This window comes from Rhinichthys klamathensis, unplaced genomic scaffold, assembly GCF_029890125.1.
Source record: "Rhinichthys klamathensis goyatoka isolate OS25496 unplaced genomic scaffold, OSU_Roscu_1.1 h1tg000177l_1, whole genome shotgun sequence".
In the NCBI taxonomy this organism is placed as follows: Eukaryota; Metazoa; Chordata; class Actinopteri; order Cypriniformes; family Leuciscidae; genus Rhinichthys; species Rhinichthys klamathensis.
The window spans coordinates 1-16137 of NW_026606706.1; the positions used below are offsets into that span (position 1 = coordinate 1).

At 43.3% G+C, this 16137-nt stretch overlaps 1 protein-coding gene across 3 annotated transcripts in view; it reads left to right on the forward strand.

The window, feature by feature from the left end:
• Positions 1-6996: 6996 nt before the first annotated feature.
• The window catches only part of nalcn (sodium leak channel, non-selective), a 92954-nt gene continuing 83813 nt past the window's right edge, over positions 6997-16137 (forward strand). For all 3 annotated transcript variants that reach the window (XM_056260636.1, XM_056260634.1, XM_056260635.1), the window contains exons 1-2: positions 6997-7159; positions 8290-8457. In XM_056260636.1, the coding sequence (XP_056116611.1) occupies positions 7034-7159; positions 8290-8457 (294 nt within the window). In that variant the 5' untranslated portion in view covers positions 6997-7033. The remainder of the gene's footprint in view (positions 7160-8289; positions 8458-16137) is intronic.

The window sequence follows — 16137 nt, forward strand, 5'->3', positions numbered from 1 at the left end:
GAAGGCCAAGAGAGGGAAGTGCTTGTGTAGAGGCCATTTAAAGTCTGAGAAAGGTCCCACCTCTCAGGGTAGGCTCGACCAATAAGAAGGGGGAATTTACGAGCGGGGTATTCCTCTTTTGGGAGGATTTATGGCTCTGTCTCAAGTGTGGTTAGACATAGGCCTTCCTGTTTGTGTCCATTTATACTCAGATAGATATAACAAACACACTGCATTCTATGAGAAGGTGATGAGTCATTAAATGAGGATTAATTAGATAGGAGACACGATACAGGTGTGGTTACATTGACCGTTGGTTCTATCATAAAATACATAGTATCAAAGACATAATAGTATCAAAAGACACTACACAAGACAGTAAATCATTCACACAGTGTCCTGGGGTGCATGTTCATTTACAGATCAGTTTGTCCATAAATGAATGCAGGAAAGTCTGTTTTAAGGGCTGTGGGTCTTTCCTATGGCCTCTGCTTTTTCCAAGTGACCACATTTTTAACAGAAATAAAACCAACTTATCTGATCATAGTGATGGTAACCAAGACCCTTCTTGCCCTTGTTGGGGGGATGGGACCATAGATCCCAGATTGAGTTTTAAAGATTATTTGTTAAATATAACAAATAATTGTGTCTGATTTGTCTCAGTCGTTACAATGAGAAGTGTAGTTCTACACTAGTAGAAAAGTCCTTCTAATTGTAATATAATTATATAAGGGGGTTATATATCTCTATTCTAAATATTATATAACATAATAAGTCTAATTTCTGTGAAGCAAAACATAAATTATGCATTGCCAGCATCTAAAATGAAGTGGATTTCAACACAAAATAGTTTTTGTGAAAAAATGAATGGGAAACAGTACCGTAATACACTTTGAAAACAAAAAGCTAATAAAGCTAATAAAAATAATAAAATCTGCAGCAGATACATTTCAGCTGTCATTATGTGCAATCAGTCTTGATGTCATAACTCAGCATAGACTAACATTTGTATGTTTCTGTTGTGGGCAGACACTAGCTTCTTCTTTCTAATATATATTTAAACTGGAAGCAGTGGCTATTCTGTATTTGGTTGTGTTTTATTATATGGTTAAGGTTAATGAGGTCTGCTTGATCTCTTCTCCAAAGGCCACCTTGATGTTAATTAGGCCTTTGTATTACCCTATATGTTATAATTGCACTACAGCTATTCTAATGGATATTTTAAGCAAGTTTCTCAAGTAAAAGATTTCTTGTCTAGAGTTTTGTAAAAAAAACTTTTATTAGTTTCAATTCAGACTCTAGATATAAATCTCTCAAAAATAATAAATGTTTCATTCACAGTTTAAATCCTGACCTTTACAATAGTGGATTTGCAATTTTACTTTAATAGCATAAAAATCAGTTGAGTCTGCTTTTTACTTTACAGATTTTAGATATTTTTTTTGTTTCAGACTGTCTTCTTGGTAGGAACATTTTCTGTTGTACTTTGAGATCAAATGTATTGGGACCATGTTTATAAGATGTGTTGTGTTGTTGCACGTTGCTTGTGACGTTCATTTCTGGTTAAGATAAAAACAAAAATGAACACAGAAAGAATGTATCTCTTGACATTGTACCATGTTGTGCCTGTTCAAAACAGTGTAAATGTGCCTCTTTTACGCTATACAGTTGGTATTTGTTAATGATTAATGTATGAGATGTTATTTATGAGTAAGACTTGTGTAATTATATTGTACTGAGTATATAATACAATATATATATATGTACTTAGTACATGTAGTATATGTACTTATTTACTTACATGTACTTACTATAGGGTTACTATAGGTTAGGATTAGGGTTTGGTTTAGGGTTAGTTGCATGAAATTATGCATAGTTTATAGTTATTACTATAGTAACTACATGTAACAAGGACAATAAAATAAAGTTTTACCCAGAATTTTATTTTTGGGTGAATTGTCCTTTTAATGTGACAGCAAAATATAGTTGTAGTTGGCCATTAACATCTTGGACTAAACTTAGATAAAGCTCAACACAGTTGGTTAGTCATTTAGAATTACAATACAGTTCAATGAAGAGCAGTTCCCTGATCGTTCAGTATCTTTCTTCTTATGTGTTTCAAAGAAAAAATAAATTCATATGGATATAGAATGACGTTGGTGAGTAAAAATGACAATTTTGGGGGTAACTATTCCATTAGGAATCAGTAAATGTTTGGTCAAATGCCGCTGACGTGCGCTGAATGATAAAGAAATGTTCTTCCCTTTGAGTTGTGCTGTCTTTGATTCTGGCACATAACTGATGGAGCATGACAGGCACCTTACTGTAAAGAACACTAATTGTGTGTCAGCTGACAGGTGTAAAGCCTGAAGTTTCAAACATACAAGGAGGAGCAGTAACAAGATGCTCTGAATGTCTGTTTGGAGGAAGATTTGGAGCGTACAAATTGGGCTGCATCAAATGCAATGAAATGGAGAGAACGAGAGAGATGCATCCCGCCCTCACAAAGGTTGCTTTTTATTTGATTGCGACAGCTCAGCTAGGTATTCATGTGGCACCAGCAACATCAGAAGAAGTAGACCACCACACCTTCAGTGCATTGACAGTGCTGTTTTTATGTTCTCCATACAAGAGAAATAGGCATCACATCACAGACGAGTCTTGAAGTAGACAATGGATGAATTGCACAAGCAAGCTTTCAAACCCTGCTATAAAAGCAAGTCTTTCAGAAAGCCAGGAACATTTTTAGGTGAAGTCAAGGGCCCTGAGAAAATGGAGTCACCTGTTAGTCCCCCTTCAGCCGAAACACCCGAGGGAAAACCAACATCGAGAAGCTGAAAATGTCAGACTGCTTTGTCATGTCCCATATTGGTCATAGAGGCTTCTCAGTGAATTCTGAGTTGTGATCCCAGACCAGCAGACAGACCAGACTGCCACTGTCCTTCTTTCACCTTTCTCCCTCGAGATATTCTGTAAGATATATTCTGAGCTCTACAAGTCCTGTATGACTACAGACTTTCCATTTATAGATTTGACAGACAATTTTCAATTCATTAGCATCTTGAAGGTGTGTATAGTTTGAATCGGTAAAAGGAATATTCTGGGTTATTTTGTGTATAAACAGCAAGATGCTGTTGTTTACCATTTTTAATCAGTAATGGGAAATGGATTATCTTTTAAGAACTTAGTACTTTTATTCTGCAAGGTAGCATTAAATTGATGTATTAAATTGGCAGGAAATACTTCTACATAGTTTACATAAATGCTGCTTTCTATTCAAAGAAAGGGGAGGGGAGGGGGGGGGGTATTTTTTTCCTCAAAAATATTAAGCAGCACAACCGTTTTCAAAATTGATTAGAAGAAGAAATATTTCTTGAGCACCAAATCAGCATATTAAAATAATTTCTGAAGGATCATGTGACACTGAAGACTGGAGTAATGATGCTGAAAATTCAGCTTTGCCATCGCAGGAATAAATTACATTTGAAAATATATTAAAATAGAAAACTATTATTTTTATAAAACTATATAAAATTATTTTGATGGTCAATTTAACACATTCTGTTGACTAGTAACATTGCATTTACATGTCTACTAACTCTCAGAGCGTTAGCAGATTGTTAGTAGATTGTTAGGGTTAGAATAAGTTGACATGTTGCAAAGTTACTTTATAGAATGTCTGTTGGAGGAGCATCACAATAAAGAGTTAGCAGATATTAAGCAGACAGTCTACTAATACTCTTATGTTACTTTTAGTCAATAGAATGTTCAAAAGGGACCATCAAAATAAAGTGTTACCAACTTAAATGTTATCTTAAATTATAAAAAAATTGTAAAATTGAGTAAATTTGTCATTTGTAAAAATGCTATAAAATGAATGTAAAGAAAGTTTTTTTTTTTTTGTAAAAATGCAGAAAGTTTTGCTGGGTTTCATGTTGCTGGTTGTTGGGAAAACTATGGTATAATGGGGATTTAATAGTGTTCAAGCCATTGGCTTTTTTAAATGACTTTACTGCAATCCAAACAGAGCCCTAGCAGGGTTAGGGACGGTTTTATTGCCAATTACAAAAACCGTTACCTTCTATTTACAACATAGACAAGTCTAAGGAACCTTTGTCGATATATATCTCTCTGGGCAGATGAACAGCCTCTGGACACACGAGAAAATCTGTTCTCAGATAATCTCTTCTTGTATGCCCTTTTTCACATTGTCTTTCCAAAGTCGAGCTTTATTTTGAAGATTGTATGTGGCACGGGGCCACATTGTTCCACATGTGGCCGTCTGGCTGTCAAACCCGGAGGGAGAATGTCTCTTTTTTTATGTCTCTGCCCATGAACCCTGCCACAGAATCTTTCAGTCTTTCACCTCTCTACTTAATAGACCATTTCCTATTTACTTTCTTCTTACTCTCTTTTGCTTTCAGCGATTTGACTGACTAGTGTGAAAAATGTGGTCTGTAAGGAAGGCAAAAAACTGATTTTGGAACAAGGAGATATTCTTGGCCTACCCTAAATGCTTTAGCTGTATATAATGTAATAAAATATTACTACATTTTACTTTTATTAGATACATGTATCAGATATATCAGTTTAATGCTGTTGTAGACTGGTTCCGCTCCCTCTAACTTTATTAAAGAGGAGTTTAAACGCTTTTACATAATTGTTATTGACTATTTTGGCTGCTCCAAAAGAGGTGGGATTCTTTCTGTTGGTCTTCCAAAAGGTCCTTTCTCTGTTCTCATTTTCTCTCTCCTCTTCCTCATTTTTTCCTCTCGTTTCCATTTCCTCTTTCTCCAGATTTTTTTCCAGTTTGAGATTTTCCACCCACCCACAAGCTGTGTTCATGTATTTGGACTGTCGACTGCACGTTGCATTTTATCTACTTCTCTTTGGTGTGTCTTCTCATTGTTTTATAACACATAAATGCACCCAAGCTGTGAGTGCTTATACAAGTCTTGATACTGCAATGAAAGAGAAATTGGCCCTCTCATTAGTCAAGTTGGGTATTTCCTCTGTGTGTGTATTGCTAATGAATTGGAGTTAAAGGTGCAGCATGTACTTTTTGTGCCATTTGGGGCATCAAACATAATTGAAAAAATAATTATTTCTTCCAAACGGGTTTCCCTAAACACTGACTCCATCCTGCCCTGTGTCTTCCACTACTCTCACTACTCTTCCACTATAGTCATATTACTGTATATTTGATATCTATTGCAAACTATTTTGATGTATATAAATATAGGTTGTTTCAGAGTGTAAAGAGACTATACTCAGTTACATCATTTGCAATGCTTCATGGGAGTGGGTGGTCACTGTTGATTCCTGTTTCCATGGTAACAGTTACTTCTCTGGTTGGTGGATCTCCTTCAGGATTATGGGTAGCGTAGTTTTACCAGGAATTCCACAATAATACGTATTTATTTATTTAGTTGACCTAAAGTGTGTCATCACACAACCTCACTTGAACTTGCCCTTGTTTTCTGCACAGTAATTGATTGGGCTTTATTTTTATTTTAAATTATAGAACAAAAACATGGGTATAAAACGGGTGTGGACCCATCTGATAATACAAATATAACTTGCTAAACAGCAGACAACTCAATAGGCAATACACATTTTACTCACCTTAATAAAAAATGCAGGTTATTATACAAATTTCACTTGCTTTTATTCGCTTTTAGTGATAGGGTGATTTGAGAAAATATCAGTGTGTTGAATGACAATAATAGAAACGTATTGTAGCAAAGCTGTTTAATAATAAAATCATGCTAGGCAGGTGTAGTATAAATATATATTAATAAACACATTCTCATTTTGTCAGGGAGTGCAGTCTCATCCCAAGACGTCATATAACTGACGTCTTGGGACGTCTTTTGACCATACGTCAATATCCGCCTTTTTAGGGTACCCTTAAACGTCGGTTAGATGACGTTATCGGATCCTAACTCTACCCCAGACCTAAACCTAAACCTACCCCTAAACCTACCCCGTCACCTAACTGACGTTAAAGGTAAAGCGTCAGTTGTATGACGTCCCAGGATCGTCATAAACCGACGTTTAAGGGTACCCTAAAAAGGCGGATATTGACGTATGGTCAAAAGACGTCCCAAGACGTCAGTTATATGACTTCTTGGGATGAGACTGTGTTATATTTTCATATTCTGTTTGCTTGCTTATTTGTTACTGCTATTGCTTTAATATGTTGTATTTTGTACTCAGAGACCAATGATATCAGCTCCACTGACAACTGTTTATCTAGAATGCTGGCTTCCAGACAAATGACCCAAAAGATTATGTCTTATTATTAGTCAGTGTTTCACTGGAAGAAACTTGGCTGTGTCGGATCAAGAGAAAACAGGCTTTTGAAACCTTTCAGTGCTAACTATCAGTAATATGATTTAATTTGATCTTTAAAATAAGAGAAAAAATACAATTACAGTATTCCAGATATCATGCTTTTTGGTAGGAAAGCTTCTTTATAATGCAATTTGGATTTAATGAGGTTGTTTGTCATATCAAATACCTACATTATAATTCATCCAGTGTTGCAACTTTATAAGATTAAAGTAATTTTTCTGCCTCATGTTCCTGGGTCTGTGATGGCCTGAGATGGGTTAATTTGGCCTGCTAAGGGCTCAGGGAGTGAGGGTCCATTTTTGGCTCAGTCCTTACTACTGTGATTAAAAGCTTCCATCATACAAAAGTGGAGAATCAAGTGGAAAATAATGTTCTTCCAGCAACTACATTCAGTATGAGGATGTGGTCAGCCTGCTTGTTCATAATGGAGGATATACATCCAGAGACATTAAAAGGGAGAGGAGATTGACCACACATATAAAAATGAATGGCAGAAATTGTAATGCTCAGCATGGCGGCTCTAGGAATGGAAGTCGTGCACAGTTGAAATAATACACACAGCTGACAAAAAAGTTGACTGCACTGAATGAAAGTCTCATATGGACTTTGTTTGCATGTGGTTAAGCTAACAACAACACTGTGTTTGCTCTGTCTCACTAAATGCATCTGATCTTTTCTCTCATCTCTGCAGAAACTGATGCGATCTTCAGTTTTCCACATGTTCATTCTCAGTATGGTGGCCGTTGACGTGATTGTAGCTGCTAGCAATTACCACAAGGGCGAGGACCATAAACTCACCAATGACGAGTTCTACCTGGCTGAGGTGAGACCTGTCAAAACCGGTTCTTAGAAATGGCCCTGGACCTTATTTTCTTTTGTGTGTGTACAGCAATGAGATTGCACTGAAAAGTAATTATTGTTAATTATTATTAAATATTTTAATAATATATGGAATAAAAATAAATTCATTTTTCACTAGGGAGTATTTATCTGATGCCTAAAATGGATGCCCCAGATGTTACTAGTCACACCCTGATCACTTTTCATGCTAGGTGCTACGAATGCTGCATAATTTGAATCCCACTGTTAAAGTCTTTTACAGATATTTATTGGAGTGTCAAGATGCTACTTGATAATGAACATTTGAAAATGATTCATACATTTCTTGTCATATTCTTGCATTCTAGGGTGGGCGTTCTGCTCTTTCTTTTTCTTGGCAATGTGTATTAGTTTTAAAAGACACAATTTTACACCGGTATATCATCTGTTGTGAGATGGGCAAAATAACCATATTGTTATTGCACTCAAATGGGTCAGCAGATAAGACTTTTGCTGAAAGCTCATATAAACACATCCTCATCATTTTCTGTCGCCTTAAAAACCCTGAGATTAAATCAACTGAGTGGCAACGTGGGCGCAAACAGCTTGTGGGCAACACTCCATTTTAGCTAGTGCCGGGTAGGTACGTATGTGTGTGTGTATATGTGTCCTGTTTGCCACGCACTGCCTCTGCAATCAGTATGCAGGTGGCACAGTGGCCACCCGCCCACTCCAAGCTGAAAGACGGAGATAAGAAGGAAAAGGCACCCCACATATTCACAGGCCGATCCATCTCATCATTAATCCACACTGCTCTTTATTTGGATCAGACCAAATGGGGGAAAACTGGGGAACACTAGTTTTGTGTTCTGTCTTCTGTTGACATTCCTGTGCCTAAATGCATCTCACTATGATTGCATTCCTACAGTATATACTGTCTTCTAAATGAAAAGCGATGTTATTGTGAATGGAAATGGTTCTTCAGTCTTCTTTGTTTGAATGTCCATGTATTCACATGCATATTTCCTTTGCAAAACCAAGGACGGGGACACTTACAATGCAATCACTAAGAAACGGGCACACAAGGAACAGCTCTCCATTATCATACTTCCTGCCTCTTTCTGCTGTTTTCAGGTCGCCTTCACTGTGCTGTTTGATTTGGAGGCTCTGCTGAAAATCTGGTGTTTGGGCTTCAATGGCTACATCAGTTCCTCTCTACACAAGTTTGAGTCACTGCTTGTAATGGGGACCACCCTGCACATCTATCCTGATCTTTACCACTCGCAGTTCACCTACTTCCAGGTTAGAGACAGTTACTGATCCAAAGATCATATGGAACTAGTCATTGCTGAAATGTATCATGCAAGTATTCAAGCAAACCTGCATACATGTTCCTGAATACTGCCTAAATTAATCTATGGTGTAGCGTTGGAAGCTTAGGATGTGAGACCAATAAAAACATTGGTCATTTGAGAGTAGAAACTCATGTTGACTTTATTTAATTCAATTTGTCATCAGTACTCATCTACCAATATGTCAACATGCTGCATTAAGACAAAATTGCAGTGTTTGTAAATCAATAAGCTCTCTATCATCTTTCAAACTGCTCAGATTAGTTTTCAGATATAATTGACTCGGATAGCAGCGTTTTGAGAAATTATGCACAGAAAAGTTTATTTTTTATTTTAGTGTAGCCAGAGCATTTGTAAAAGGCTCCTTGCATGAGTGCAGCACTTGCTAGATACTGAGATGCTAATCATGCACTAATGCAGGGTAATAATAACGCATGCTGGTGGCCATGGCGGAGCTGTTTTCATACATCTCCAGGCAGCTGCAGGGAATGGGAATGGATGAGACCCGCTCATGTTGACAAGCCTCATTAATGACACAACCTGCGCTCTCCCTCCAGTTTTCTCTCGGCAGGAGGGGCGGAACTCCAACTGTGAATATTCATATCTGGGCTGATTATGAAGCTGCCATGAAAAAAAACTCACATGATTTACCATGAGCAGTCACCATGTTAAATTTGATTTGGAAATGGCATTCTATATTTTTCCATCATTAGTGAAATGAATCATTGTCGCAAATAGAAATGTCTGTCTTCAAACTCATATTCTAAAACTTAATTACTTCTTTGAAGAAGTAAAACATAATTATTTCTTTGTATTATTGAATATTCTGTAATCTGTTTTTACAGCTTATATTTACATTTTCATTTATGTAATTTATGTATATTGTAGACATTCATTTCCCGAAGAAATTTTTTGTACCAATATGACTTTTGTACACTATGGGGCAGATTTACTAGGGTAAATTAGCGTGAGAGCGCAATTCCAAAACAGCGCAGATGGGAGTGGAAAATTCTGTGCCTGATCTACTACGGCGAATTAAGCAAATTAAAGAACAAATTAGAAGAACACTGACGCAGATTAAAGAACACTGACGCAAATTAAATTAAAGAACACTGACGCAGTCAGATCATTTCTATAATGACAACGCAATTTACCAGGTAGCGTCTTGTTTAAGACGTGCTTTTTTGGGACGGTAAATAATGGCGCAAACACTAGTACATTGATGAGCGCAAATCTTAGTAAATCACCTTGCGTGATTAATTTAAATACTCTCCTATAAATTTTGCGTCTGAAAGGGAAACTCCTACAAAAGCACATGCAATAAGGTCTGCCGCAAAAATAACTCTGTCCACGCCTTTTCCAGCGCAATTCTTTTTACTGCGTGTCTTTAGTAAATCCTGACAGTAGTTTTTTAACACCAAGTTAAGGTGCAAGCTGTTAGTAAATCTGGCCCATTGCATTAGCGGCACATAACATACTCGGTTACCTAATGTAACCTCGGTTCTCTCTAGAAGAGGGAACGAGTATTGCGTAAGTTGCTTACGCTACGGGTAAAGTCATCTTTTCTCGAGATATGAAGCAAAAGATTATCCTTAATTTTGTATTTATTGTCAACGCAGTGCAGCAGCTAGCAGACCTAGAGCAGGCTGTCTAGCGTGCTCATTGGCTGCCCTGCGGCTACTGCAGCAGCCTACCACTGAGCCTCGCGTGACGTCACAGCCCGCCAGAATGGGTGTGGCTTAGCGTATAAAAGAGAGGCTCGGAGGCTGCTACCCTGGTTTTCATCGACTGAAGCGAAAGCCGCTCGTGGCACGAGCACAGCAGGTTACGCAATACTCGTTCCCTCTTCTAGAGAGAACGTCTCGGTTACGGATGTAACCCTCGTTCCCTGAGTAGTTACGTCGAATGACGACGAATGGGGTTCGCTTAGAAGCCTCTCATCTTCGAAAGAAATAAAACGTGCCAATGGCAAGGAAATGCCATGGGTCTGCGGAATTTGCATGGCGTAACTCCGCCCCACCGCGTGGGTATAAAAGGAGAACGCCGGCAATATGCAGCCCGAAGGGTGGAATATTTCAACCCCAGGGGTGGCAGAGTGGCTTGCCAAGGGAAAGACACATGCTCAGAGAGGCTTACAGTGGAAATACACATGTGGGGGTCACCCAGAGGGGGAACCATGCACATGGCGGTACTTAGCCAATCGCGAAAGCTGCCGGAGGCATAACTCTGGCGTTGACGTCAACAGCGCTGGATGAACTCTGGGCTTGTGAGGCTCACCTGAGGAGAATATCGCACGTATCCAGTCCGTAGAGTGGAATGGCGAGCAAGCGAAGACACCTGACCGGGTCCTAGTACCGGCTGGTTGAAGCGAGTACACGGGAGGACACTGGCTCCACTCGGAGATTGTAGAATTTGGCGAATGTGTTGGGTGTCGCCCAGCCTGCAGCTCTGCAGATGTCTGTTAGCGAGGCGCCATGTGCTAGAGCCCAAGAGGAAGCCACACTCCGGGTGGAGTGTGCTGTCACACCAAGGGGGCATGGTCGACCTTACTGCTGGTATGCCAAAGCAATGGCGTCCACTATCCAGTGAGACAGCCTTTGCTTGGAGAGAGCCTTTCCTTTCAGCTTCCCACCATAATAGACAAAGAGCTGGTCTGAGGTCCAGAAACACTGTGTTCTGTCTACATAGGTGCGGAGAGCACGTACTGGACAGAGCAATGCCAAGGCTGGGTCTGCCTCCTCCAGGGGCAGTGCTTGCAGGTTCACCACCTAGTCCCGGAAGGGAGTGGTGGGAACCTTGGGCACATATCCAGGCCGGGGTCTCAGGATCACGTGAGAAAAGACCGGCCCGAATTCCAGGCACGCTTCGTCTATAGAAAATGCGTGCAGGTCCCCCACCCTCTTAATGGAGGCCAATGCAACCAGGAGCGCTGTCTTAATTGACAGGAACTTAAGCTCCACTGATTGCAGAGGCTCAAAGGGAGCACTCTGCAGTGCAGTTAGAACCACTGAGAGGTCCCAAGAGGAAACGAGAGGAGGGCGAGGAGGATTCAGTCTCCTCGCTCCTCTCAGGAACCTGATGATCAGGTCATGCTTTCCCACGGACTTACCCTCAACTGCGTCATGATGTGTGGCGATAGCGGCAACATAGACTTTCAGGGTGGAGGGAGACAGCCTTCGCTCCAACCCCTCTTGCAGGAAGGAAAGCACAACACTGATCGGGCATTTTTTGGGGTCTTCTCGGTGAGAAGAGCGGCGTTGCCGGTCTATATAAAGCATATCAACCCATATAGCGCAGCTCAACCAGGAGAGCTAAAGTCACGTGAGAGTAGCCTGCGCACGATAACATCTGGGCAGAACATACATCCCACTTATACTGACAGAAGTCTAGCCTGCAAGGCGGGGACTTCCAGGTTATAAAACCTAACAAATGTGGACGGGGAGGCCCAGCCCGCCGCCACACAAATCTCATGAATTGAAATCCCGCTGGAACAGGCCCACGACGAGGCCTTGCCTCTAGTGGAATGAGCCCTGACGCCCAAAGGGCATTGCAGACTTTTAGACGCATAAGCAGCTGCGATAGCGTCCACTATCCATCTGGACAGGCTTTGTTTCGAGGCGGCGAGACCCTTGGTGCACCCACGAAACGAAACAAAGAGCTGTTTCGAGCGTCTGAAAGGGGCGGAGCGCGTAATGTAAACCCTCAGCGCCCTGACAGGGCAGAGGAGATTAACATCGCTCTTGCTATCGGATGATGGCAGAGCCGAATCGCTCTGAAGGGTGTGTCAATCACTTTACGGACATAGCCATGTCTTGGCTTGAGGATGACTTTAGAGTAATTTGGTCCAAACTCAAGACACGCAGCGCTAACAGATAGCGCGTGTAAATCCCCCACACGTTTGACTGATGACAGAGCTGTCAGAAAAACTTTTGAGCGAGAGGTACTTTAGATCCATGGAATCTAACGGTTCAAAGGGATATGTTTTCAGGGCCTCTAGGACCAAAGAAAGATCCCACATAGGAACGTTGATCAGCCATACATGCAGAGACCAGCGCTCTGGATGGCGATACCAGATTGAGCCGCGGGCTTGAGAGAGGAGATCTTTCCTCACCGGAATCGGCCAAGGGGCTGTGCGTGACAGCCGCGTCAGCTCCGGGAACCAGATTTGGTTCTCCCATCGCGGGGCTATAAGGAGCACCGAGTGGCGCGTTTCCCTGATTCTTTTGATTACCTATGGCAAAAGTGAGATCGGAGGGAAAGCATACAGCGGGCCAGATTTGGGCCAGCGCGTCCTCTTTCTTTGAACAGAACATCGGGCAATGAGCGTTGTCTTTTGACGCAAAAAGGTCGACTTCCGCTTTGCCGAAAAGGCGCCATAGCATGGACTGTTTGGGCGTGCAGGGACCATTCCCCCGGGGGAACGTTGTCCCTGGACAGTTTGTCTGGGCGGTCATTCAGATGGCCTGGACATGCGCAGCTCTCAGCAAGCGCAGTGAGTGCTGAGACCAAACGAGGAGGCGTTATGTTAGATCGCAGAGGTTCCTGGATCTGACACCGCCCTGACGGTTCACGTAGGACACCACAGACATGTTGTCCGAGCGGACTTGAATATAGTGGTCCCGTATGAATAGGAGGAAAGCGCTTCAGCGCGTTCTCGACCGCTATCATCTCAAAACAGTTTATATGAAGGCGTTTCTCTCGGTCTGACCACAGGCCAAAGACCAGTCTGCCCTCGAAGAGAGCGCCCCAACCTAAGTTGGAGGCGTCCGTCGAGATGACCTTTCGATAAGAGTCACTCTGATTTGTCTGCAGCCGGAAGCCCATGCTCGGTGAGGCACCCGAGCATTCAGCCAGCGTTGCAGCGGGCGCATACGCAGTAAGCTCAGCTGAAGCACTGCTTCAGCTGAGGCCATACAGCCCAGCATCCTCTGGAATGTTTTCAGAGAAGCGATGCTGCCCTTCTGGAAAGACGCGGCCAGGTGTCGAACACGGCGCGCCCGCTGTGTTGATAAACGAGCCGTCATAGCCACAGAGTCCAGTTCTATTCCCAGAAAGGAAACTGACTGACTGGGCAGTAATGAGCTCTTGGTCCAGTTGACCGTGAGACCCAGGCTTTCCAGATGACTGAGGAGCACCGTTCTGTAAGATAAGAGTTCTATCTCTGACTGTGCCAGAATCAGCCAATCGTCCAAATAGTTCAGAATCCGCATGCCCTGATTTCTCAAGGGGGGCGAGAGCCGCGTCCATGCACTTCGTGAATGTACGGGGTGCTAAAGACAGGCCGAATGGCAGGACGGTGTATTGATAAACCTGACCGTCGAAGGCGAATCTCAAGAATGGCCTGTGACGGGGTATTATCTGAATCTCGGAGAGCTCCGTCCTTCTTGGGTACGAGAAAATAACGGCTGTAAAAACATGACTCGTTCAGAGAAGGAGGTATCGGTTCTATGGCCCCTTTGCACAACAATTTCACTATTTCTGCGCGGAGTAGATGTGCTACTTCCGCATTCACTTTCGTCACGGTCCATGCTCGAAAGCGTGGGGGACGGCTAGCGAACTTTAGTGAATAGCCCTGTCTTATTGTGCTCACCACCCATTCTGATATCCCTGGAATCGCTTCCCATGCTTTTACATGTACAGCTAGGGGCAGAATGGCCTCCGGGTTCCGATCGCTGCACTTCGTGGGCTAGAAGAACTGAACCAGAGGTATGGGCCCGACACGCTCGCCCTCGGTGCTTGAATGCGGCGGCTCGCTGACAGCGGTGGCTGGCTGTTTCATATGTGACGTCCCGATTGCTTTGAACGGGGAACGTTTTGTGATAACTTTTTTATGCGCGAGCAGCGCCTGGGGCGAAGTGTTTGTTAGTAAGCACGAGCGCTCGTGAGCGGGCACGTAACTTACATTCATAACCTGACCGATATGAGGCTGTTTTGGCCGTGTGACAGAGCGGGCAGAGAGTAGGCGTGGGCACATAGTTGTGGGCACATTTCCTACATCTAACACTCGAGCGGCATTTGCCAGCTTTATGAGAGTGGGCTCTGTGAGAGTGAGAGACACGGGGGGTATCGTGCTTGTGTGTAGGGGTGAACACTGAGATGTGGGCACATTTTCTACACTTATGACACCAACGGCCTGAGCCGGATAACCAGACATTATACTCTTTTTGAGATTTCTCTGGGTCGCCGTAAAAACGACGGTTGTATGCAGGCGAGCGGGTTGTATCACCGGCTCGTTGGCTACCAAATACATCGCTGCAGTAGCCTTTTCTAAGGGGACTGACAGGGCGAGATACTTTGACGGTGATCCGGCGGGATCCAGCCGTCTTTTCCTCCCTGCTGCCGCTAGGAGGACTTCACATGCTCAGGTTTCAGCATGTGAACGGGGTCGACGATCCCGTTCATCGCTGGGCCGAAGAGACCAGTGGGGGAGAGCGGCGCGTTGAGAAACGTGGCGCGCTCGGACTCCCTCATGTCGGCAAGCGTCAACTAGAGGTGCCTCTCTGTGACGGTGAGCGCGGCCATGCATCTCCCAATAGCCTGAGCTGCGTATTTTGTAGCACGAAGGGAAAGCTCCGTCGCGCTCTTTAAATCCGTGATGGCAGCTGGATCCGGGCCCTTCTTGTCCCACTCGCGGAGGAGATCGGCCTGAAGGATCTGGAGAACAGCCATAGAGTGCAGGGCGGACGCGGCCTGTCCGGCGGCTGAAAACGCGCGGCCGGTCTCTGAGAACGGTGCTTCTTCTTGCGCGGTCCAGCAGGGGGCGGAGTGACAGCTTCGACATTGAAGGCCTCGAGTCGAGCCCGCAGGGTCGACAATTGGAAGCTCCTCGCAGTGGACGCAGCCTCCCGAAGAAAGAGCGAGGGGCTGCGTGGTCTGGGCCCAGGCAGAGAGCGCAGACCTCCGGCGCTGAGCGGGGCTCGGCACGAGCCACATGAAGTGCGATGCATTTTTATAAAAACGCCTCGTGCTCTTTTAGGAGAATGTGTGTGTCGCGGCGGCGAACACGCACAGCAGAGCAAAGAGCAAAAAGGATACTCGTCGCCGGATAGCGCAGCAGGCACGGAAGGCTGAAGGCGGCAAAGACGACCGGCTTCCTCAGACGCTTTCCTCTGCTTGCTGGTCGCTGGTTTCAAACGGCAGCGGCTTCTCACAGGATCCAGCAATGCGTAGAGCTTCGCTGAAGAGATGAAAATCAGGGTAGCAGCCTCCGAGCCTCTCTTTTATACACTAAGCCACACCCATTCTGGCGGGCTGTGACGCGTAGAGGACGCGACGTCACGCGAGGCTCAGTGGTAGGCTGCTGCAGTAGCCGCAGGGCAGCCAATGAGCACGCTAGACAGCCTGCTCTAGGTATGCTAGCTGCTGCACTAGCTGAGTTGACAATAAATACAAAATTAAGGATAATTTTTGGCTTCATATCTCGAGAAAAGATGACTTTACCCGTAGCGTAAGCAACTTACGCAATACGAGAGAACCTCTCGTAAGAGAACTGCATTGAGTTGAGGTCATAAGTTTACATACACCTTGCAGAATATGCAAAAAATTAATAATTTTATAAGCAGTTTTAAAGACTGTTCAAGCTCCTTACTAGAAAGACCAGTCATGTAGTCATCCCTTTAGTGTAAAGGTC